Below are 26,005 nucleotides of genomic sequence, written 5' to 3'. Positions count from 1 at the left end.
CACATAGTGTCGGATGTCAGCTGTAATCAGCTGACACCCGACCGCGAACGGCCGCGCTCCCCCCGTGAGCACGGCTGATCGCACATGACATACTATTCAGTCCCTGTGAATTAAGTCACAGGTCACCTCGGCGGGATAGTACATCAGATGGTGAAAGGGATTAAAGAGGAGGTTGGACCAGAAATGACATCACAAATCTTTTTTTTTTGTTAAATAATACAGTATATCTTTATTTAGGTTACAAAAAATGCATACAAATCTGCATGAAAAAAAAACGCATCAAAAATGCATGCAAAAAGCATCAAAACGCAGGTGACCTGCCAGTAACCTCTGATGCAGATTTGGTGCAGATTTTACCTGCGTCAAATCCTGAGCCATTCCTGACTGTGGAAACATACCATTAAAAAAAACCCTGATGGCTGTGGCTGTAAATTTTTCCAGGCAGACCATACCTGCCCTGCAAACACATGTTGTGAACAAAATCAGGTGTGCACGGCGCAACGCCATCAGTGGCTGGGTCCACATAACCACAGATACGTGTACCAGTACGAATGGTCATGGAAGTTACATCTCACTAACTGTCCGCTGGGTAAATGTAGTGATGGTTGGAACAAAGGAGGAAGGCATTCTAGCTCATGTCCTACCACTATCTATGATTGCTGAATGTTTATATGTCCAGGCTGACTCCTCCTCCTACTCTGCTTCCTCCACTGCCTCCTCATCCAGTCACAGTAAGACCCACACCATCAACTTCAGCACAGCTAGGGGGAAATGACAGCTGGCTGTTCTTAAACACCTCTGTTTGGGGGACAAATCCAACAACACACAGGAGATGTTGACTGCGATCAAACAGCAGACAGATGAGTGGCTGGTGCCAGTGAAACTTTAGCCCGGCCTGGTGGTGTGCAATAATGGGTGAAATCTCGTAGCAGCTTTGGGCTTTGTCGATTTGACGCACATACTTGTCTGGCACATGTACTTAACTTGTTGGTGCAGAACTTCCTGAAAACCTACTCATGTCAGAGCTGCTGCTGAAAATGCCGTCGGTGTGTGCTGACTTTCGGAGCTCTTGCCCTGCTGCTGTTAACCTGTCTACGCTGCAGTGTCACTTCTGCCTTCCCAGTCACCACCTCTTATACATCGTACCAACCAGGTGGGACTCCACCTTGCATATGGTGGAGAGAATGTGTGAACAGCAGCAGGCAATATTGGGGTTTCAGCTGCAGCACGCATGACTGAGTCACTCTGTGGAACAGCATCACTTCACCACCAATGAGTGGACCTTCATGCGTGACGTGTGTGCTGTGTTACACTGCTTTGAATATTCCACCAATTTGGACAGTGCTGATGTCACCAAGATCATCGTTACTATACCACTTATATGCCTGGTAGAAAAAACAATTCAGGCAATGATGAGGTGGTTGTGAGTCGCCCAGCCAGGGCAGTGGGGTACTCAGTAAGGGGTATGGTCTCAAGGGGGGATGTTACGGTGGCTGCAACCCGGTCCGTGGCCCTGGGGCTGAACGTTAAAGGGGAACAGCCTTTAAAGGGGAAAATGTTTATGAGTTTGTCGTGACACCACCTGTGGTCTTCGGTCAGTAGTGGGACCGACGCTGCATTGAAGGGTGTTACACTTCCCACAGGTGAAGTGGGGTCCCCAGGGGTCTTATGGTGTGTGGCGAAGATGATGGTATGTGCCAATGAATAAGTGGAGAACACAAGTTGTAAGTCTTGTAAGTACCTGGCTTCTGCGCTATGGCTCTGAGGGTGTCCGGTCAAAGTTCTCCTCTGAGCCCTGTTCCTCTCCTTTGCTCCTTCCCTTCCGGCTACTCCACATCCAACCCTTCAGGTCTTCCTCCTTCCAGAGGCTGCAGCTCCTTTGTGGCTGCCAGGCCTCTCTGTCTGCTCTGCGTCTCTCCTAGACGTTTGCCCTGCCTGGTCTCCAAGGACCAACTAGCCTCCTTGGTCTCCTAGGACCAACTGCCAAGGTCAGGTCAGGATACATATAGCTTAGGGAAGCTCCCCTGAATCCGGGTCTTGAGTTCCCCCTCCTGGCCTTGATTCAGAATGTTTTGCATGTGTGTGCTTTATCTGGTGAAGAGAACTCCATTGCCCCTGAGCATGATATTACCTTCCCTGAAGGAAAAGCAACATCACTGAAGCAACCGGTTGCCTGGGGTGCTGCACTCCAAACCCCCCCCCCCCCCCCCCCCCCGTTAACACCAGTACTCCCGGACTGGGAAAAGGAAAAACAGGATTACAGGTAAAAACAATCTTTTTGGACATGCATGTCAACAGGTGAACAAGTTAACTTAAGCATCCCTTTATGGGAGGTACGATTCTTGAACGTTGCAAAAATAACATTAAACATAAGTGCACACAGCTAAAAGTGCAAACATTGTAGTAAGCAACCAGTCCTGGTCTCTTCTGTGCCATGCGGTTCTACTCCTATAAAGCAAAACAGGTATACACATACAGTTCTGCTCACGCTTCACGCTACCAGTGTGCGGCAATATCAAAGAGAAAGGGCACCAGAACAGGTGCCAAACTATTTGGGAAAGCAGTTTCCAGGAGAACAGTTGTCCATTTTCACTGTAAAGAGACAAACATCAAAACAACATATATACAGCAGTTAGTTCACGCAGGTGAATGTCCTTTACTTCTGCTTCTTCCAGGGCAGGTCCTGGCATGTACAGCTTCCTGACTGGGGAAGTTCATTAACACAGGGGTCAGAAGGTGACTCCTTAGAAGAATATTCAAGTTCCAAAGTTTGTGTAGCCCGGGTTTGCTGTTCATTCACAGTGGCTACATGGTCATAGGTATAATGGATTGGGCACCTTTTTACGTGTAGGGCGTAATATCCCCTTTCTCCATGGTGTCGGGTATAAGTCACTCTGTCACCAGGGAATAAATCACGTTCAGGGAGTCCCCTTAAGAGGTGCGATTCCACATCCCTGTGGTTAACAAACAGTTCTCTATGTCCGATTTGTTCTCTTATGAATCCCCATCCTCTGTCCAAATTGAAGGAGACCACTGTTCCAGATCTAATAGGTCCTTTACTGGCAGGTTTAATGGTGCTGGATTGGGCTTTGGGAAATAGGTTCTTATGTTCCATTGCCTCCCATTTAGTTTGTCGTTGTCACTCCTCCGCTGCTAGTTTAAGGATCCTCTGTTTACAATAGTCCTCCTTGTCAGTCAATTGCACACCATTTGCTGCTGATAAGGCCTCTATTGGGAATCCCATAAGGTCTGTACTGGGGTGTTTACAATAAACTGTCTATTGGGCCTACATGCCTTCAGGAGCGATGATACTGGGGCCATTGGTTCAGTTAATGAGTCACATACATCAGTCATGCGATCCCAGGTTACGGCCGTTGTTATTTGTTTAAGCATTAAAGTTGGTGGGGGTGCTAGTGGTCCCACTATGGTGTCTTCAGCTACCAGGGCAGGGAACATACCTGTCTCGTCGGTGACAGTGTCTTGTTTTACCTCTTCCGCTGGGGTCTGGATCACTTGTTGCTGCTCCTGGTCCGCGGGCTGCAGGGCTTGGTGCTGCGGTGTTGTCGTCTCGGTTGTCAGTGTCTCGCTTTCCGGTTGGGCCTCACTTTCTGGCTCTGTCGGGGCAGCAGTCGCAAAGTCCAGGTTTTCCGTCGGCAGTGTCGTCTCAAGTTCCGGCAGGGTCTTACTTTCTGGCTCTGTCGGGGTTGCAGTCACGAGGTCCGGATCTCCCATCAGCAGCGTCTCCTTCTCCAGCAGCGCGTCGCCTTCCTACTTCACTGGGGTCAAAGGTGCAGGCTCCGCTGGGGCCGGGAGTGCGACCGGTGAGTACTCCCATTGTGGCTGGGCAGTCATTCTCTGGACCAGGCATTCTTTCCAGGCGGCCACCGCTGTCATCTGGGCCTTTAGAAGTCGCTGGGCCAGCTCCTCCATCTCTGTGGCGAGGAGCTCCGGGTCCAGGGTAAGTTGCAGGTCTGAGGTTTCTTGCCGCTGCGGACCAGGGACATCTTTCAGGGTATCTGCTAGTTCTGGCAGCGCTTCTCCGCTGTCCACCAGGGTCTTAACCAGGTTGCGTGCAGCCATCCTGCTGCCACGCTGTTCCATGTGCTTCTCTCCCACGCTTCTCAAGCTCTTTCTACTGCAGTGCCTCCCGCACTTTTCCGCCAGCTCTCTCTGGGGGTGGACCTGTCCTGGTGACAGACATCTTTGTTTAGAATTACAGTCTCTGTAGGGGGTGGATCCAGCTTTCGCACCGGTGCTTGAACTCCACCCATGGCAACACATCTTCTTCCTGCTTTATCCGCCTCGTGGTGCAGCAATGGCGGCCATATTTCAATCTCACACAGTATAATACAGTCCATTGTAATCCATGGCGCACAGTACCCGGTGATGCCAGGGCATGAAATCCTGTTCATGACGCCAAAGTTGAGTCGCCCAGCCAGGGCAGTGGGGTACTCGGTATCGGGTCCAGTCTCAAAGGGGGATGTCACGGTGGCTGCGACCCGGTCAGTGGCCCTGGGGTTCAACGTTAAAGGGGAACGCTCTTTAAAGAGGAAAATGTTTATGAGTCTGTTGTGACACCACCTGTGGTGTTCGGTCAGTAGTGGGACCAACGATGCATTGAAGGGGTCCCCCGGGGGATCTTGTGGCAGCACGGGTGTTACACTTCCCACAGGTGAAGCGGGGTCCCCAGGGGTCTTATGGTGTGTGGCCAAGATGATGGCATGTGCCGATGCATAAGTGGAGAACACAAGTTGTAAGTCTTGTAAGTACCTGGCTTCTGCGCTATGGCTCTGAGGGTGCCCGGTCACAGTTCTCCTCTGAGCCCTGTTCCTCTCCTTTTCTCCTTCCCTTCTGGCTACTCCACATCCAACCCTTCAGGTCTCCCTCCTTCCAGAGGCTGGTGAAGCGGGGTCCCCAGGGGTCCTATGGTGTGTGGCCAAGATGATGGTATGTGCCAATGAATATGTGGAGGACACAAGTTGTAAGTCTTTACCTGGTTTCCTGTAGTTAGCAGGCCACAGTCCAGTGTACCAGGCATGGATGATGGTATGGCCCGGCCGGCCCAGAGGCAATGGAGGGTTCCCTTTTCCAGTAGAGGTCCGTGAGGCTTTCCATCTAACGCTTGCTGTATGTGAAGTCCCTGCTGCCTGAAGCTTCCTGCAGAGTCCTCTATTCCCCTTGTCCTGAGACAGGTACCTGCATGACGGGCAGCTTGAGCCATTTTACAGGGACTCTATCATGCCTCGGGTTCCTCAGGTGCTGCTGCGTCTCAGGTGTGGTGTGGGCCAATCACATAAAGTTCTTAGTCCTCCGGTTCTGCCAAGTGTCGTAGAGTTCCACTAAGGCCTCAGGCTCCCGGCTTCTGCGCTATGGCTCTGAGGGTGCCCGGTCATAGTTCCCCTCTGAGCCCTGTTCCTTTCCTTTGCTCCTTCCCTTCTGGCTACTCCACATCCAATCCTTCAGGTCTTCCTCCTTCCAGAGGCTGCAGCTCCTTCGTGGCTGCCAGGCCTCTCTGTCTGCTCTGCGTCTCTCCTAGACGTCTGCCCTGCCTGGTCTCCCAGGACCAACTAGCCTCCTTGGTCTCCTTGGACCAACTGCCTAGCTCCTCCTTCAGGTCAGGATACATATAGCTTAGGGAAGCTCCCCTGAATCTGGGTCTTGAGCTCCCCCTCCTGGCTTGGATTCAGAATGTGTTGCATGTGTGTGCCTTACCCAGTGAAGAGAACTCCAAATACATGATGTTGTGCCTGCATAATGACCAACGTATTTCCCGTTGTCCCGGGTATACCATGACAGAGTGAGGTCATACAATTGCAGTGCTTTAACATCCTATTAGCAGTTCTGGCTTTATTTGCACTGGCACTGCAAGGGTTAAACTGCTTAGTAGAAGTAGTGGAGTTCTCTCTCTTGGGTTGTATCACCTGTTGTGAGTTTGTTACTCCCAGCAGTTATAAGAATCCAGCTCCTCATTTGTATCCTTGCCAGTGATAGTTAATTCTGTCTGGTTTGGTATTAGATGAGTAGTTCATGTTTGGAGTAGGTGTTTAGAGAGTCAATAGGGAAATTGCGGCATGGAGTTGGCTTGAGTACTTATCCTTATCCTCACCTGTTTGGTTTCTCCTACTTATACCTCCCCTGTGTTCCACTCTGCTGTTTTGTGAGTGTGTTTTCATGATTGTAGTTTTCTTTTATCCCTGTTTGTTTTCCTTGTCTGTCTGGTCAGTATAATCCTATACACTTTGGCCTCACACCTCCCTGGCTGGTGGTGGGAACAAATGAGGGCTAAGGTAGGAGAATAGCAAGTTACATGAACCTGGCATCTTCACCTTCCAGGGTAATCAAGGAGACAGGAATAGATTAGGGTGCCCCTTAGTTAAAGGGATAAAGTAAGCATCCACAGTAAAGTAAGCTGAGTAAAGGGGGACCTCTCTGCTGTACAAGGACAACATACCATCATAAATTCTGTCACTGGAGCAGGATTTCAAAATGTGTGACTATAAAACACTCATGTAGAAACACTGGGGGCTCAGTGGAAAGTGGAAGAACAAGGAAAAAGGCGAAGGAAGAAATCGACAATGTAGCGTGGGCACCGCCAGCATCTCAGAAGGCAGGGTTAGCATGGCCAAAATGTGGCAAAACTTTCTCATCACATCTCAACATCTGGCAACACCATCTGATACGGTCCATACTAGAAGGCAGCAGTGTTACAAAAACATAGTGGAAGAGTACCTGTCTACACGTCCCCACGTACTATCTGATGGGTCTGTCCAAATTTAACTTCTGGGTCTCCAAATTGAACACATGGCCTGATTTTGTCCTTAATGCCTTGGAGGTGCTGACCTGCCCTGTGGCAAGTGTGCTGTCAGAATGTGGGTTTAATATGGCAGGGAGTTTGATCACAGACAGACACATCTGCTTCTCCACGCAATGTAGGGAAGCTAACATTCCTGAAAATGAACCAGGCGTGGATCCCACAGGACTTGCACCTTCGGATGACTAGAGAGCTATACCAACCACAGCCAGCCAGTGTTGAATTCTATTTGTTATTGGTTTCATTTGAGTGCCTCCTCCACAAATAAAAACCCCCAAAACTGTGTTGGCTATACCTCCGCCTCTTCCACCCACACCACCATGTCCACCTCCTGCTCCATGTCCCCTGGTTGTAGCTTTTTAGTTTATGTTGGGTTCATTCTATGTTCTTTTAAGAATAAATAACAAAACATTGAAAAAAATTCAAACAATAAAAAAAGAAAAACAGTGTTGAAAAACTCCATTGCCTCTTCAACCTATATCATCACGTCAATCTCTTCCTCCAATTGGACATTCGCCTCATAGTTCTAGATTGCCAGTTTGAGTTTTGTTAATTTTAGGTTGTTTTAAGTCAGTTCCATTAAAAAAATCGTAACAAAAATTTTAAAAAAATTATAAATAAAAATATAAAAACATTGTTGTACTAGTCCTTCTTTGCTTCTTCCACTTATACCGCCACGTCTACCTCTTCCTCCACATGGACCTATGCCTCCTTGGTCTACATTACTAGTTTTAGTTTTGTTGCTTCTAGGTTGTTTTAAGTCAGTTCCATAAAAAAAAAAAAACTCTGAAAAAAATACACACACACAAAAAATTGGATTACTCCTCCCTTGCCTCTTCCACCTATACAGCCATGTCCACCTCCTCCACTTGGACCTGTTCCTCCTGGTTCAAAATTATTGTGTTTTACTTCTGCTCTGCTTAGTATAAGGACAGGACAAAGCTGTAGTGAAGGACAGTATTAGGTTTTATGTGTGCACAGTTTTAGGCTACCGTCACACTAGCAGTATTTGGTCAGTATTTGTAAGCCAAAACCAGGAGTGGAACAAATAGAGGAAAAGTATAATAGAAACATATGCACAACTTCTGCATTTATCACCAACTCCTGGTTTTGGCTTACAAATACTGATGTAACATACTGACCAAATATTGCTAGTGTGATGGCAGCCTTACAAAAACACTATGTGTACTCTGCACCCGTGTGTGTGATAGTACTGTGCATACTCAAAAGTTTTTATAATCTGCAACTGCATCGATGTGAGTGACGTGTTTCTAAACACATTTTTCTACTCTTATGCAACCATGTCTGTGATAGTACTGTGCCAAAAGCTGCTGTGTGTACTCTACAGCTGTGTCTGTAGTAGCAGAGTGCATAAAAAATAATTCTACTCGGGATCCGTCTCTTTGCCATTTGTATGCCAAACAAATAATTTTACTGTGCCGCTGATTCTTTACGAGTACTGTGGGTAAAAAATAATTTTACTGGGAAGCAATTTTTTGCAGGTAATGTGCGTAAAGTTTTTGCACTTTTCAGCAATTTTTTGCGAGTAGTGTGTCTACAAAATAATTGTACTCTGCAACGTTATTGTGAGTAGTGTGTGTAAAAAATTATTGTACAGTGCAGAGGTTTTTTTTTCAAGCAGTGCATGTGTAGCGCCCCCACCGCCGCAGGGCCGAGGGGTACCCGGTACCGGGCCTCTGAGTCTCTGCTCTGGGGTTGTCACGGCGGCTAGGCCCCGGTCCGTGACCCTGCCGTGGGGCGCACAGGGAATTACTAGGTGTGGATGATGGTGGTGCGGTGCAGTAAATAACGAGGACACCAGGTTGCAGTCTCTTTACCTCTTTACTGAAGATCTCTGAGTCCGCAGTCCAGAATACGGTTCACTAGGCTGCGCAAGTCCGGCCGGTCCGATGGCACCTCCAGAGTTCTCCTCACAGGTGGAAATCGGTGCCTTCCTTCTAGCGCTATGTGTTGTGGTCCTTCCCTGCTGTGCTTACGGAAAGTCCCCACAACCGTTGTGTCTGTTTCTTAAGTTCCCTCACAACTCGATTAAATGATGTTCTTCTAATCCTCCGTCCCTCCCTGATGTTCTGGTTGGGACGGCACCCGTTTGACGGGTAGGCTCGGAGCTCTTCCGGGACCCTAGAGTCGCCCCTCTCCACAAGTTGCCCCCCAAGACTGCATAGGTGATATGTGTTAGACAGCCCGCCTTAAACTGACTGTCCTGCCGCTGTTTGGAGTATTGCTTGAAGCTGAATGCTATTATACTCCCTCGGCGTTCCGGCCACCGGTAGTGCGCCTCAGCAGGGTGTTGCTCCGGTCTTACAGCACGACCCCTACTGGTATTTCTCCTTTTGCTTGATCTCGTTTCTCACTCAGCACAATCTATCTCACTTCTCGTCCTTCCTTGGGCACCGCCGCTATCCTGAGCAGGCACGGTCCCGTTACGTTCGTTCAAGTTGCCAAGCCTCTGTCAGGATCCCACCCCTGACAGAGACCCTACTGTATCTTCCCCTGCAACACCCTCTGCCACCAGGTGTTGCTTGGTTCCAACCCAGTCAGCTTTCTCATCTAACTTCCTGCCTGACCCCCAGTTTACCCACTATGGTGGGGAGTGGCCTAATGAATTGAACCCTTAGCTCCCCCCGGAGGCCCGACTGTGAAATGTATTGGTGTCTGTGATACCTGATCAGATGAACTCCTTCAGTGCCATCAGATGCACCATAGCTCCCCGTAGTGGCGGAGCCATAGTACTGCAACGACCAGGACTCTGGGGCGCTGCACTCCCCCCCTGGTTAAACACAGTACTCCGGGACTGGGAAGAAAACAACAATACAAGTCAGCAAAAAGACATACAATTTTGTTGAGTGTAATAACAATAAGTATACTTGAACAGGCTTCCCTTTATGGGAGGTGAGGACACTTGAACGTTACAAACATGGTTAACATTATAAATTACAGGCTATAAATAACTCCTGTTACCCAACCGGGTATTCTACTAAGTGCAAAATTATTGGACAATAATTTAACATTGCCTTTAAGGACATACACTCTAAATCCACTAAAGACCTTCCTATAATCACATTATAAGGTAATTTAACTTTTTCCATTCTCCTTCTTTAAATCTGCAGGACCGCCTGTCCTATCGGCACCAGACCTACTGCCTCTCCTTTCAGTTACAGGACCGCCCCGTTCAGCCAGGGCCTACTGCCTTTTCAACTACTATACACAGTATAGAACATAACATTACTTTCAGTTTAAGAGCACTGAGCCATCTCTACATGACTCCTATGAGGACTCAGGGTTTACCTTCTATCCTAACTATCTATCAGCATTATCAAAAACATTTTCTATTGAACATTAAGCCTTCTCATTATCTTTCTTTCTATCTTGCATGCTGGACACCACGTCTATCCCTACGGGTCCACTGCATCCTTCTTCTATCTTTCACCTTTTTCTTCTCAGAGCATATCATCAGTATTTCTTCACAATTAACTAATTACATACATATAACTTTCTCATGTAAACATTATCATCATTTTCTTTGGTCAAGACATTATTGCTTCCAATCTTAAAGCAATATCACGGTCGAAGCGCAACAAATGAACATCCCCTTTAAGAGGGGACCAAGTCTCTATGAGGTAGCACGCCTTCTCAAGCTACCAGTCCATACTCAGCAAAGGTTCCAGTGCGGTATCTTCACAAAGAGTCCTTCTTTAAGTAAAACCAGTAGGGAGCGCCTTTAATAAGGTGCAAACTATGTACAAGAAGTTCGGATCATGCACTGTTCATGATTTCAGCAGTTCTAGAAACTTGTGCAAAAACTTTTAGAAAAATCAAACAAAAGCAAAACAATAGGGATCCCAGGTCCACAGAAGGATCCCCTTAAGAGTTAACCCTGGACGGGTTCAGCAGCAAAAATCAGGAAAGAACAATCAAACAGTCAAAGAACTATTTACATATAATGCAGTGTCTTTCTTACTGGAACCACGCAGGCGGCAGCACCGGTGGAGGCAACCCTGCAGGATACTGCGCACCACCTGGTACTACATAAGGGGGAGTGTTGTCCCATCTGGGGGTCTGCGTACCCACCGTCTTCCGCTCTGGCACAGCAGGAACACTGGTCACCTGGGGGAGCGCCTCCTTAGCCACCACAGCGGTGGTGGTAGTAATACTGCAGGTCGTGGTCTTCACAAGTGTACAAGCGGGAGTGACCACGGTGGTCTGGGTGGTGGTCGTGGGCCAACCACAAGGCAGCACCTTGGCCACAGGGGACGGTTTTGCTGGCATCTTGGTCGGGGATTCCGTCGGCTTCCTCTTATAAACGTTTAAAGCAAACCACCCCTTCTCACCAAGGTGCCGGGTGTAGGTAACGCTGTCCCCCGGGTAGAGATCCCGGTCAGGGTGGCCCTCTCTAAGATGAGACTCGACATCCCGGCGGTTGACAAAGATCTCTGCGTATAATCCCGGCTCTTTAATGAAGCCCCAGCCTCCACAGAGCTTAAAGTCAACTACAGTGCCCTGCCTGCGCGGGGCCTGGTGAGTGGTGGGGTCCTTGCGGGCCCGGTCCTTGACCGCCAAGTCTTTTTGATGGTGGGCCTCCCGCCCGGCCTGGTGTGTTTTCTCCTCCTCTTTCCACTGTTGTTCTAGCTGGACCCGATATTCCTCCCAGCTCAGGGCCTGTACCATCTCCCCCTCTTGGGTCTCCACCCCGGGGAACCCCATGAGATTGGGTCCGGGGTTCACCCAGCGGCACACTGTGCGCTCCGCGTGGACCTCACACAGCAAGGGAGTAGGGGTGATTGGGGCTCGCATACGGTGTTCCATGCCCGTGGCTTCCTCCCATGGTAGCAGGTGCTGGAGTCTATGGGTTCCCGGGAGAGGTGGTGCTGCTACGGGACCCACCAGCAAACCCTCGGCCAGCGGGACGGGGTCGGCGGACTCACCAGCCGATGCAGGTTCCTCCTCCGCGGCGGGTTCCTCCGGCGGTGTCAGCGAGGATCTCAGCGGCTGCTCCAGTAACGGTGCAGGATCCGGCGCCTGAGGACCTTCTTCCGGCGCTGCCTGGTGCGGAGCCTGGGCCTTCATGTTCAGTTGGAGGAGTTGGTCGATCAGGCTCTCCATCTCGACCCGTAGAAGTTCAGTGCTGTCCACGGAGAACGGGCTGCTGGGCTCATCCGGGTAGTTGGGGAGACTTCCAGTTCAACCCCACTGTCGGGTTCAGAGCTGCTGGCCATAGCGTCCTCCACGTGGGTCACTTCCTGGTCTTTTTCCCTCTCTCTCCTTCGTGGGCGGTGTCGTTTTCTCGGTCTCCGCCCTCCATTGAGGATTAGGAGGCGGATCTCTGCTGCTGACGGGCACGTCCTCACGGTGCAGAAATATTTAGACTGGGCGGCCATTATCCTTCGCGCTCACCAGCTTGTCTACGCCTACTCCACGCCCCTCTTCTCTCCCTGCGCTCTCCTCAGCGCTGTAATGGCGGCGGATTTTGGCGGCAAATGGCGCAGCACAGTCCTTGCAATAAAGTACAGTCCAAGCACAGTAAATCACAGTTCCAAGGCACACATGACCTGATTCTTCAGGCTTAAGTAGATCCTGTTCGTGACGCCAAGTTGTAGCGCCCCCACCGCCGCAGGGCCGAGGGGTACCCGGTACCGGGCCTCTGAGTCTCTGCTCTGGGGTTGTCACGGCGGCTAGGCCCCGGTCCGTGACCCTGCTGTGGGGCGCACAGGGAATTACTAGGTGTGGATGATGGTGGTGCGGTGCAGTAAATAACGAGGACACCAGGTTGCAGTCTCTTTACCTCTTTACTGAAGATCTCTGAGTCCGCAGTCCAGAATACGGTTCACCAGGCTGCGCAAGTCCGGCCGGTCCGATGGCACCTCCAGAGTTCTCCTCACAGGTGGAAATCGGTGCCTTCCTTCTAGCGCTATGTGTTGTGGTCCTTCCCTGCTGTGCTTACGGAAAGTCCCCACAACCGTTGTGTCTGTTTCTTAAGTTCCCTCACAACTCGATTAAATGATGTTCTTCTAATCCTCCGTCCCTCCCTGATGTTCTGGTTGGGACGGCACCCGTTTGACGGGTAGGCTCGGAGCTCTTCCGGGACCCTAGAGTCGCCCCTCTCCACAAGTTGCCCAGCAAGACTGCATAGGTGACATGTGTTAGACAGCCCGCCTTAAACTGACTGTCCTGCCGCTGTTTGGAGTATTGCTTGAAGCTGAATGTTATTATACTCCCTCGGCGTTCCGGCCACCGGTAGTGCGCCTCAGTAGGGTGTTGCTCCGGTCTTACAGCACGACCCCTACTGGTATTTCTCCTTTTGCTTGATCTCGTTTCTCACTCAGCACAATCTATCTCGCTTCTCGTCCTTCCTTGGGCACCGCCGCTATCCTGAGCAGGCACGGTCCCGTTACGTTCGTTCAAGTTGCCAAGCCTCTGTCAGGATCCCACCCCTGACAGAGACCCTACTGTATCTTCCCCTGCAACACCCTCTGCCACCAGGTGTTGCTTGGTTCCAACCCAGTCAGCTTTCTCATCTAACTTCCTGCCTGACCTCCAGTTTACCCACTATGGTGGGGAGTGGCCTAATGAATAGAACCCTTAGCTCCCCCCGGAGGCCCGACTGTGAAATGTATTGGTGTCTGTGATACCTGATCAGATGAACTCCTTCAGTGCCATCAGACGCACCATAGCTCCCCGTAGTGGCGGAGCCATAGTACTGCAACGACCAGGACTCTGGGGAGCTGCACATGTAAAACTTATTGCACCATGCAGTGTTTGTTTTCAGGTAGTGTGTCTAAAAAAAATTGGAGAATCCTGACTGCGTGTGATGAGCACACTGTAAGGATTCAGATGTCATAGTGCGACTGCAGACTTTTATTAGAAGACAGGACAGCCCCTTCAAGAACATTACAGTAAATCTTCCTTTATCTTTATTTGCCAAATATTGCCAAGTACCTTGTGTGGGAATGGGAGAGGCTTTTAATCTCTCTACTTGGGCTTCCTATTTATTTTAGGACATGGAAGCAATCTCATGCTATGCTGTCATGATGGCTAAAGAAAACCAAATTATTGTTAAGAATAATTAACCTATTCTTAATATTTCACCCCACTTGTAATTGTTTTCTATGTTTTCAGTATAACATATGGTAAAGTGAATAGTATTATTCCAATGTACCACTCATCCAGCAAAAAGCAAGCCCATACTCTGGGAATGTCAAGGAAAAAAATGAAAAAGTTATGGCTTCTGGAATACGGGGAGGAAAATACAAAAATGTGAAAATTAAAGTTTTCTCTGTCAGGAAAGGGGATGAGCTAATTGCTTGGATTATTTTTTGTATATGCCAGGACTATGCTTCCAAATATTTTTTTTGTTGTTGTGCCGTTTACCAATCGGATTAATTTATTTTATATTTAAATAGATCGGACATTTCTGAACAAAGCAATACCAAATGTGTGTATTTTTTATTGTTTTATTTTAAATGGAGCATAAGGAGGGGGATTTGAACTTTTGTGGGGTTTTCATATTTAAAAAATTTTTTTTTTAGCTTTCACTATATTTAATAGTCCCATTAGCACTGCTATGCATAGCAGAAATCACAATCTCCTATTCACAGGAGGATCATAGTGAGAGGCACAGGGATCATCAACAGACCCCCGGCTGTCATGAGCCTGCCTCAACAGCATGGACACAACATATGACATCCATATACATCATGTGTCGTGAAGGGGTTAAATTGTAAACGTACTTCCAAGTATCTTTTCAGAATAAGCTATCCTGAGTGTTTACATGAGGAACAACAATATTTCTGGTCCTTATATTACTGCATTTTCTCCATTTTCTCCAGTTTACTCCAATGTGGGCTCTATCTCTTAATTTGCAATCCACTCTGAGATGGTGGGAGCCTAGCTAATGCAATACCTCAATATATAGCACAAAACACAGGGATGGATTTTTGCTATTTATTAAATTTTGAGCACACACATAAAAGCAGATGCAACAGCATGGGGGAAATTATCCAGCAATCCTGAGCTGTCTGGATGTTAACCATGCTCAGGAGTGAGGTAAAAGGCTTGTTAAAGAACTCAGCATGATCTTTCTGTGTCTCTCTCTGCCTGTTTTTTTACTGTGCTCATCTCTCATTCTATAACCTCCCCTCTCCATAGAGTTTAGTTTACCGTGTCACATGACACTACAGTTGGAAGCCCGCCTTTACCATGCAAGATAGATTTGAGCTGTTACAGAGTAGATGACAAGTTCCAGAGTCAGGGGGGAGGAGAAGGTGTGACTGATTTATTGTGGAAAAAAGCAGATTTTTTTTAATAAGATATATTACAAAGTTTCTTATATTTTCCTGTTCTGTTGATTTATGCAACTGCAGCGCCCCAGAGTCCTGGTCGTTGCAGTACTGTGGCTCCGCCACTATGGGGAGCCATGGTGCGTCCGATGGCACTGAAGGAGTTCATCTGATCAGGTATCACAGACACCAATACATTTCACAGCCGGGCATCCGGGGGGAGCTAAGGGTTCTATTCATTAGGCCACTCCCCACCATAGTGGGTAAACTGGGGGTCAGGCAGGAAGTTAGCAGAGTAAGCTGACTGGATTGAACGAAGCAACACCTAGTGGCAGAGGGTGTCGCGGAGTAAGAGACAGTAGGGTCTCTGGCAGGGGTGGGATCCTGACAGAGGCTTGGCAACGAGAAAGAACGAAAAGGGACCGCGCCTGCTCCGGGTAGCGGCGGTGCCCAAGAAAGGACTAGAAGCGAGATAGATTGTGCTGAGTGAGAAACGAGATCAAGCGATAGGAGAATACCAGTAGGGGTCGTGCTGTAAGACCGGAGCAACATCCTACTGAGGCGCATTACCGGTGGCCGGAACGCCGAGGGAGTGGAATAGCATACAGCTTCAAGCCATACTCCAAACAGCGGCAGGGCAGTCAGTCTCAGGCGGGCTGTCTAACACATATCACCTATGAAGTCTTGGGAGGCAATTGCGGGAGAGGGGCGTCTCTAGGGTCCCGGAAGAACTCCAGGCCTATCCGACAAACGGGTGCCGTTCTAACTGTAACATCAGGAAGGGACGGAAGATTAGAAGAACATCATTTAATCGAGTTGTGAGGGAACTTAAGAAACAGACACAACGGTCGTGGGGTACTTTCCGTAAGCATAGCAGGGAAGGACTACAACACATAGCGCTAAGAAGGAAGGCACCGATTTCCACCTGTGAAGTGAACTCTGAAGGTGCCATTGGACCGGCCGGACTTGCGCAGCCTGGTGAACCATATTCTGGACTGAGGACTCAGAGATCTCCAGTAAAGAGGTAAAGAGACTGCAACCTGGTGTCCTCGTTATTTACCGCGACCTGCACCCCACAACTGCACCACCAACATCCACACCTATTATTCACTGTGCGCCCCACGGCAGGGTCACGGACCGGGGCCTAGCCGCCGTGACAACCCCCAGAAGCAGAGACTCGTAGGCCCGGTACCGGGTACCCCTCGGCCCTGCGGCGGTGGGGGCGCTACAAACTTGGCGTCACGAACAGGATCTACTTAAGCCTGAAGAATCAGGTCATGTGTGCCTTGGAACTGTGATTTACTGTGCTTGGACTGTGCTTTATTGCAAAGACTGTGGATTGTCACTTGCCGCCAAAAGTTCGCGCCAAAACCGCCGCCATTACAGCGCTAAGGAGAGCGCAGGAGAAGAAGAAGGGCGTGGAAGTGGGCGTGAACAAGCTGAAGAGCGCGAAAGACAATGGCCGCCCAGTCTAAATATGTCGGCCCCTTGAGGACGTGTCCGTCAGCAGCCGAGATCCGCCTCCTGATCCTCAATGGTGGGCAGAGACAACGAAAACGAAACCGCCCACGAAGGAGAGAGCGGGAAAAGGACCAGGAAGAAGAAGTGAGCGACATGGAGGACGCCATGGCGAGCCGCCCGGAGCCGGAGCGTGGGGTCGGAGCAGAGGACTCCCCCAGCCACCCGGAGGGGCACCGCAACCAGGCCTCCACCGCTGATGCTGAATTCCTGCAGGCCGGAGTGGACGAGCTCAGCGACCGACCCCGGCGGACGCAGCTGAGCACTGAGGCCGGGTGGAAGAAGGCCATCATCAGGAGCCTCACCAGACATCCGTCGGCAGCCTCATCTGGTCCGGAGCAGGGAAGAAGTTCCAGCGCTTTGAAGCCGGAAAGCGGGACACTGCAAGCAGAGATGACAACGCCGCAGCGCGAGGCCCTGCAGCCAGCGTTCCAGACCCCAGCGGAGGCAGAGCAGACCAGCACCGGAGGAACCGCATCTGAAGCAGGTATGAAGGACGACCCTGCCCTGACAACTGACACCCCTCCCGCGACTGCTAGTGCCACAGCTGCTGACCCCGTTCCAGTGACTGATCTTGCAGCAGCCTCTACCTCTGCTGCAACAAATGCCCCTACTCAAGCTGCGCAGACCTCCATCGCTGCGCATGATTTAACCATACATGAAAGACGGATTAACGGCGTTTGTCCAGCACTGGGTGTAACCCTGGACCTCACTTTTCCCAGGCCGAGAAGGGTTAAGTGCCAGGTGTAGCCCTGGAAGCCGTCCAACTAAGCCTCGGAAACCTGAAACTGTAAATAGTTAACTGTTTATTTCCTTGCTGTTTTGCTGCTAAAACCCGTCCTGGGTTAACTCTTAAAGGGATCCCTTTGTTTACCCGGGATCCCTATTGCTTTTTATTTTTGCTTTCACTTTCATTTTTGCTTTTTGTTCCACAGTGTTATAAAAACTGCTGAATCATGAACAGTGCATGATACAAACTGCTTGTAAATAGTTTGCACCTTCTTAAAGGAGCTCCCTGCTGGTAATACTTAAAGAAGGACTCTTTGCGAAGATACCGCACTGGAACCTTTGCTGAGCATGGACTGGTAGTCTGAAAAGACGAACTACCTCAGAAAGACTTGGTCCTCTCTTAAAGGGGATGTTCATTTGTCACGCTTCGATAGTAATATTGCTTAAGATGAGTAGCAATAATGTCTTGACCAAAGGAAATGGTGATAATGTTTATATGAGAAAAGTTATATGTGTTTAATTGGTTAAATGTGAAGAAATATTGATAATGTGCTCTGAGAAGAAGGATGCAGTGGACCCGTAGAGATAGACGTGGTGTCCAGCATGCATAGTAGACAGAAAGATAATGAGAAGGCTAATGTTCGATAGAAAATGTTTTTGATAATGCTGATGGATAGTTAATGGGGATAGAAGGTAAACCCTGAGTTCTCATAGGAGTCAAGAAGAGATGGCTCAGTGCTCTAAAACTGAAAGTAATGTTATGTTCTATACTGTGTATAGTAGTTGAAAAGGCAGTAGGCCCTGGCTGAACGGGGCGGTCCTGTAACTGAAAGGAGAGGCACAGTAGCGTAGCTACTGGGGGGGCAGAGGGGGCCATCGCCCCGGGCCCTGTCACATGAAGGGGCCCACCGGGAGCCAGGGCCACCTCTGTGAGGAGGCAGAACACAGCATAGGAGCAGAGCAGTATAATGTCTGCTCCTATCTGACAAGCTGCAAGCTGGCTATTAGCACAGTGGCCGGCTGCAGAGTCTCCCCCCTGCAGTGAATGGTTTCGCCCGTCTGACCTGATGATGAAGCTTTTCCCATGGCTGCAGCATTCTTCACTCTGTGCACGCTGGGATTGGCTCAGGCACGCTGGGTCCTAGTGCCCACACCTTACATTTCACTTACACTTCCTGGTCCTGCCTGCAGTGCATACTTTATCAGTAAGTGGGGATGGGACTTATTAGGTTTATTAAATTCAGGTACGTCACTGTGAGACCTTTGGGGTATTGTGGGGGCTGAAAGTTAGTGAGGAGGGACAGGGTACTGAGGGGTAAATGTGAGACCATGGGGGTATTGTGGGGGAGGGGAGACAGGACACTGGGGGGTGAATGTAAGACCATGGGGGTGTGGGGGCTGAAGGTGGGTGAGGTGGGACGGGGCACCGAGGGGTGGCTGTGAGACAATGGGGGTATTGGGGCTGAAGTGGGGGAGGGGGGACAGGTCACTGGGGGCTGAATATTATAATGTTTAGTTATGATATTATATGTACTCCATCACATGTAATATTTGCTGTCTGGGGAGGCTGGAGGGAGGGAGGGAGGGAGGGAGGGGGGGGGGGTAGGGGGCTTTTGATACGTACCACCTGGGTCTTTATGAGTATTAGTATAAGGAGCCCCCATACAGTAACCAAGAGCTGCATCACATTTACAGCACCACTCCGGCATTTTTTTTTATTTCATTGCTGGACCGGTGCTGAAAATCCACGTTCCCTTCCCCCTGTCTGATATTCATCTTCCGGCGTTTTCATCTGTTTTAGGGCTCATTTCCACTTGCAAGAGAAAAAACGGTCCGTAATCTGGACCGAAAAAACGGATTTAGTGTATGCGATTGTCATGCGATTGTCATGCGATTGTCATGCGAGTGTTATGCGATTTTTAATCGCACCATCCGTTTTACATCCGTATGACATCCGTATGCAATCCGTTTTTTTTCTCTGCAACTATTTTTATACAGTCATTTACAGGATCATTTACAGTGTTCTATGCCACAGAATGGTAATGTATACGTAAAAAGCGGACAGAATACGGATGGTCCGTATTCCATGTGTTTTTTTTCTCGCACCCATTGACTTGCATTGGCGAGTCTCGTCCGAGACTCGCAGCAAATCGCAGCATGCTGCGATTTTTTTCTCAGTCCGATTTCGGCTGAGAAAAAAATCGCAAATGAAAAGACACCTATTGACTAACATTGGTCTGAGTGCAATCCGATTTTTTATCGGATTGCACTCGTCCGTTTTCCTCGCAAGTGGAAATGAGCCTTTAGTCTCCGCTCGGCTCCGTCTCCTACAGTTTGTGACCTGTCCGCGGCTCCAGTGTTTCATGGAGCAGCGCAGAGGTCACTAATCAGTGTGAGTCTGTGGGAGCCTTGTTCTGGCCTCTTTCTCACTCTCAGGCTATGTGCACACGGTGCGGATTAGCGGCTGCGGATTCACGGCTGCGGATTTACAGCAGTTTTCCATCTGGTTTACAGTGCCATGTAAACCTATGGAAAACCAAGTCCGCAGTGCCCATGGTGCGGAAAATACCGCACAAACGCTGCATTTTATTTTCTGCAGCATGTCAATTCTATTTGCGGATTCCGCAGCGTTTTACACCTGCTCCTGTATAGAATTCTGCAGGTGAAATCTGCACAAAAAACACAGGAAATCCGCACAAATCCACAACGTGTGCACATAGCCTCATAGTCTTACATTGAGCGCTTGTGACATAGCTTCTAACTTCTGGCCAGTCAGAAGCTGCGCTCACAAGTTTGAGCAGCGGCACTGCAGCAGTGCCACAAAATAGTGAATACGCCGGAGGAGGAGTAAATGACCGGGGCATCCAAATCATGACAGGGAGCTGTGAGTCCATCATACTGTGTATAAGGGAGCTTGCGGGCCCATCATACTGTGTATACGGGAGCTGTGGGTCCATCATACTGTGTATACGGGAGCTGCGGGCCCATCATACTGTGTATAAGGAGCTGCGGGCCCATCATACTGTGTATACGGGAGCTGCGGGCCCATCATACTGTGTATACGGGAGCTGTGGGTCCATCATACTGTGTATAAGGGAGCTGCGGGTCCATCATACTGTGTATACGGGAGCTGGGGGTCCATCATATTGTGTATACGGGAGCTGCGGGCCCATCATACTGTGTATAAGGGAGCTGCGGGCCCATCATACTGTGTATAAGGGAGCTGCGGGCCCATCATACTGTGTATACGGGAGCTGTGGGTCCATCATACTGTGTATAAGGGAGCTGCGGGTCCATCATACTGTGTATACGGGAGCTGGGGGTCCATCATACTGTGTATACGGGAGCTGCGGGCCCATCATACTGTGTATAAGGAAGCTGGGGGTCCATCATACTGTGTATAAGGGAGCTGCGAGCTCATCATACTGTGTATAAGGGAGCTGTTGGCCCATCATACTGTGTATAAGGGAGCTGTGAGTCCATCATACTGTGTATACGGGAGCTGCGGGCCAATCATACTGTGTATAAGGGAGCCGGGGGTCCATTATACTGTGTATACGGGAGCTGCGGGCCCATCATACTGTGTATAAGGGAGCTGGGGGTCCATCATACTGTGTATAAGGGAGCTGCGGGCCCATCATACTGTGTATAAGGGAGCTGCGGGCCCATCATACTGTGTATAAGGGAGCTGCGGGCCCATCATACTGTGTATAAGGGAGCTGCGGGCCCATCATACTGTGTATAAGGGAGCTGCGGGCCCATCATACTGTGTATAAGGGAGCTGCGGGCCCATCATACTGTGTATAAGGGAGCTGCAGGCTCATCATACTGTATACGGGAGCTGCAGGCCAATCATATTGTGTATAAGGGAGCTGTGGGCCCATCATACTGTGTACAGGGGAACTGTGAGGGACATCATACTGTTTGACGGGAGCTGCAGGCCCATCATACTGTGTATAAGGAAGCTGTGGCCCATCATACTGTGTACAGGGGAACTGTGGGGGACATCATACTGTTTGACGGGAGCTGCCGGCCCATCATACTGTTTGTACGGGAGCTGCAGGTCCATCAGACAGTGTATAAGGGATCTGCGGGCCCATCACACTGCGTATAAGGGAGCTGCGGGCCCATCACACTGTGTATAAGGGAGCTGCGGGCCCATCACAATGTGTATAAGGGAGCTGCAGGCCAATCATACTGTGTATACGGGAGCTGCGGGTCCATCATACTATGTATAAGGAAGCTGCGGGCCCATCATGTGATAAGGGAGCTGCGGGCTCATCATACTGTGTATAAGAGAGCTGCGGGCCCATCATACTGTGTATAAGGAAGGTGGGGGCCCATCATACTGTGTATAAGGAAGCTGGGGGCTCATACTGTGATAAGGGAGCTGCGGGCCCATCATACTGTGTATAAGGGAGCTGCGAGTCCATCATACTGTGTTTAAGGAAGCTGTGCACACATCATACTGTGTATATGGGAGCTGTGGGTCCATCATACTGTGTATAAGGGAGCTACGAGCCCATCATACTGTGTATAAGGGAGCTGCGAGCCCATCATACTGTGTATAAGGGAGCTGGGGGCTCATCATACTGTGTATAAGGGAGCTGTGAGTCCATCATACTGTGTATAAGGGAGCTGCAGGTCCATCATACTGTGTATGAGGGAGCTGCGGGCCCATCATACTGTGATAAGGGAGCTGCGGGCCCATCATACTGTGTATAAGAGAGCTGCGAGTCCATCATACTGTGTATAAGGAAGCTGTGCACACATCATACTGTGTATATGGGAGCTGTGGGTCCATCATACTGTGTATAAGGGAGCTACGAGCCCATCATACTGTGTATAAGGGAGCTGCGAGCCCATCATACTGTGTATAAGGGAGCTGCGAGCCCATCATACTGTGTATAAGGGAGCTGCGAGCCCATCATACTGTGTATAAGGGAGCTGCGAGCCCATCATACTGTGTATAAGGGAGCTGCGAGCCCATCATACTGTGTATAAGGAAGCTGCGGGCCCATCATACTGTGTATAAGGAAGCTGCGTGCCCATCATACTGTATATAAGGGAGCTGCGTGCCCATCATACTGTGTATAAGGAAGCTGCGGGCCCATCATACTGTGTATAAGGGAGCTGCGTGCCCATCATACTGTGTATAAGGGAGCTGCGGGCCCATCATACTGTGTATAAAGAAGCTGTGGGCCCATCATACTGTGTATAAGGAAGCTGTGGGCCCATCATACTGTGTACAGGGGAACTGTGGGGGACATCATACTGTTTGACGGGAGCTGCCGGCCCATCATACTGTGTATAGGAAACTGTGAAGGCATATTGTGCATATGGGAGCTGTTGGCCCATTACACTGTATATAGGGGAGCTCTGGGGGGCATTATACTTTCTATAGTGGAGTTCTGTCAGCATTATACTGTGTATAGGGGAGCATTGGGCTCATACTATCTATAGGGGAGCAGTGGGATCATACTGTGTAGAGGGGAGCAGTGGGAACATCATACTGTGTATAGGGGAGCTGTGGGGGCCTTAGACTGTGTATAGGGAAGCTTTAAGCTCAAGAAAAAAAAAACCCATAAGAGGTTAGCGTTAGGACCGGCAATATGTGAGGACCCTTGACGCGGGTTGCCGGCTTAAGTATTGTGGCCATAATACCAACTAATACCTTACATACATTGTTATGTTTTTGGACACGTCATTTTTTCAGGGTGCAGCTGGGCCCTAGATGGCTCTGTATACTGTGGCCTCTGTTCACACAGGATGCATGATAGCAATGGCTGGCCCGCTATATGGCGTTACTAATAGGCCTGAGCCATATGCTTTGTATTTCTGTGTGAACATGCCACATACAGATCATTTTTGCGCAGGTGTGCCAGGCGGCCAAATCCTGATTGTAGGCTGGCTTGCAGTATTGGTATTATTGCACCTGTGCATTTGTCATCCACCATCTTAACTTGGGTCCGCTGCACTTTGGTTAGTGTAATTGGTTGGAGGCCTCAGACAGGTAAGCATCTCTGCCTGTGTAATGGTTTTTTGTGTTGTTGTGTTAAGCTTTAAGCTCACCATACTGTGTATAATGGAGCAGTACATGGGGGAACTTAGGGTACATTATTAAATGTTAAGTGGGCACTTAAGCATTATTGTTATAGGGGCACTCAGAGTATTGTGACCATCAAAGTTGCATATGGTCACAATATGGCGGTAAAGTCAATGTTCGTTTTTGTATATAGATTTATTTTCAATAACAGAGCGGTCATATTCTGAGGTTCCCCTATATTCACAATTAGAGTGCGCAACCGTAGCTGTAATCAGGGATAGCTGGGTAGGGGCCCACTCAGATGTTTCACCCCCCCTAAGTTGAAACCCTAGCTACGCCTCTGCAGAGGCAGTAGGTCTGGTGCCGATAGGACAGGCGGTCCTGCAGATTTAAAGAAGGAGAATGAAAAAGTTAAAATACCTTATAATGTGATTATAGGAAGGTCTTTAGTGGATTTAGAGTGTGAGTCCTTAAAGGCAATGTTAAATTATTGTTCAACAATTTTGCACTTAAGTAGAATGCCCGGTTGGGTAACAGAAGTAAATTATAGCATGTTGCTATGATATTTTTTGCCATGTTTGTAACGTTCAAGTGTCCTTACCTCCCATAAAGGGAAGCCTGTTCAAGTATACTTATTGTCATTGCACTCAACAAAAATTGTATGTCTTTTTGCTAACTTGTATTGTTGTTTTCTTCCCAGTCCCGGAGTACTGTGTTTAACCAGGGGGGAGTGCAGCGCCCCAGAGTCCTGGTCGTTGCAGTACTGTGGCTCCGCCACTATGGGGAGCCATGGTGCGTCCGATGGCACTGAAGGAGTTCATCTGATCAGGTATCACAGACACCAATACATTTCACAGTCGGGCCTCCGGGGGGAGCTAAGGGTTCTATTCATTAGGCCACTCCCCACCATAGTGGGTAAACTGGGGGTCAGGCAGGAAGTTAGCAGAGTAAGCTGACTGGATTGAACGAAGCAACACCTAGTGGCAGAGGGTGTCGCGGAGTAAGAGACAGTAGGGTCTCTGGCAGGGGTGGGATCCTGACAGAGGCTTGGCAACGAGAAAGAACGAAAAGGGACCGCGCCTGCTCCGGGTAGCGGCGGTGCCCAAGAAAGGACTAGAAGCGAGATAGATTGTGCTGAGTGAGAAACGAGATCAAGCGATAGGAGAATACCAGTAGGGGTCGTGCTGTAAGACCGGAGCAACATCCTACTGAGGCGCATTACCGGTGGCCGGAACGCCGAGGGAGTGGAATAGCATACAGCTTCAAGCCATACTCCAAACAGCGGCAGGGCAGTCAGTCTCAGGCGGGCTGTCTAACACATATCACCTATGAAGTCTTGGGAGGCAATTGCGGGAGAGGGGCGTCTCTAGGGTCCCGGAAGAACTCCAGGCCTATCCGACAAACGGGTGCCGTTCTAACTGTAACATCAGGAAGGGACGGAAGATTAGAAGAACATCATTTAATCGAGTTGTGAGGGAACTTAAGAAACAGACACAACGGTTGTGGGGTACTTTCGGTAAGCATAGCAGGGAAGGACTACAACACATAGCGCTAAGAAGGAAGGCACCGATGTCCACCTGTGAAGTGAACTCTGAAGGTGCCATTGGACCGGCCGGACTTGCGCAGCCTGGTGAACCATATTCTGGACTGAGGACTCAGAGATCTCCAGTAAAGAGGTAAAGAGACTGCAACCTGGTGTCCTCGTTATTTACCGCGACCTGCACCCCACAACTGCACCACCAACATCCACACCTATTATTCACTGTGCGCCCCACGGCAGGGTCACGGACCGGGGCCTAGCCGCCGTGACAACCCCCAGAAGCAGAGACTCGTAGGCCCGGTACCGGGTACCCCTCGGCCCTGCGGCGGTGGGGGCGCTACACAACATTTGTAGAAAAAAAAACAGTTCAATTTTGAGCATACATAGTGACAATATAAAAATTTCTGAAGTCTATGTATGAAATATTATGGCACAACTATCTGACATTGTTGATTTGCACTGATTCGGTATTTAAAATGATAAAATAGACAGTGATACCTCCCCAAAGGGCCCCTTCTTCAAAAAGACCAGATTTTCTATGATAGTGCTTCAGCTATCCATACTGGACATCTTGTGTGAAAAGACCATCCCTATAGATTATCACTATTAAATGCACCTTGGTGGTATTTCAAAGAGATTTTACTGTATTGTCAGACATCCCATAAACTTACCTAAGAACTGAAGCACGCTGCTGAAACCACTGGCAATCCAATTGAATAAGAAAGACATAGTGAATGATTAGTAGGCCTACAAGAAAGAAAATAAGATCTTATGAGGCTTACAATCTACTCTTTCCAGACAGACAAGAATTTAGACATGAAGCAATTGATGAATAGAAAAAAACAACAGTATTTTATTGCTCGGCCAAAGAACACTCTACTCTGTGTCATCAGATAAAGCACAAAAGGCCAATGTGTTCAAAACAACTGAAAAGTTTTCCTTAATAAATACACTGTAAAATAGCATACTGTGCTGAAATATTACAATAGTTTCTATAAAAAGAAGTAACACATCCTTTCATATTTTGGGTGGATTCAAACTGACAAGGGCAAGATTGGTATAAA

At 49.1% G+C, this 26,005-nt stretch overlaps 1 protein-coding gene across 1 annotated transcript in view; it reads right to left on the bottom strand.

Annotated features, from left to right (window-relative positions):
* SAR1B (secretion associated Ras related GTPase 1B) overlaps positions 1-26,005 on the bottom strand; it is a 154,590-nt gene that overhangs the window by 76,880 nt on the left and 51,705 nt on the right. Inside the window, exon 2 of the mRNA XM_077266047.1 lies at positions 25,613-25,688. Coding sequence (XP_077122162.1) covers positions 25,613-25,670 — 58 coding nt within the window. The 5' untranslated portion in view covers positions 25,671-25,688. The remainder of the gene's footprint in view (positions 1-25,612; positions 25,689-26,005) is intronic.

The sequence above is a fragment of the Ranitomeya variabilis genome, chromosome 5 (genome assembly GCF_051348905.1).
Source record: "Ranitomeya variabilis isolate aRanVar5 chromosome 5, aRanVar5.hap1, whole genome shotgun sequence".
Classification (NCBI taxonomy): domain Eukaryota; kingdom Metazoa; phylum Chordata; class Amphibia; order Anura; family Dendrobatidae; genus Ranitomeya; species Ranitomeya variabilis.
This window is presented reverse-complemented; position numbering and strand designations above follow the sequence as displayed.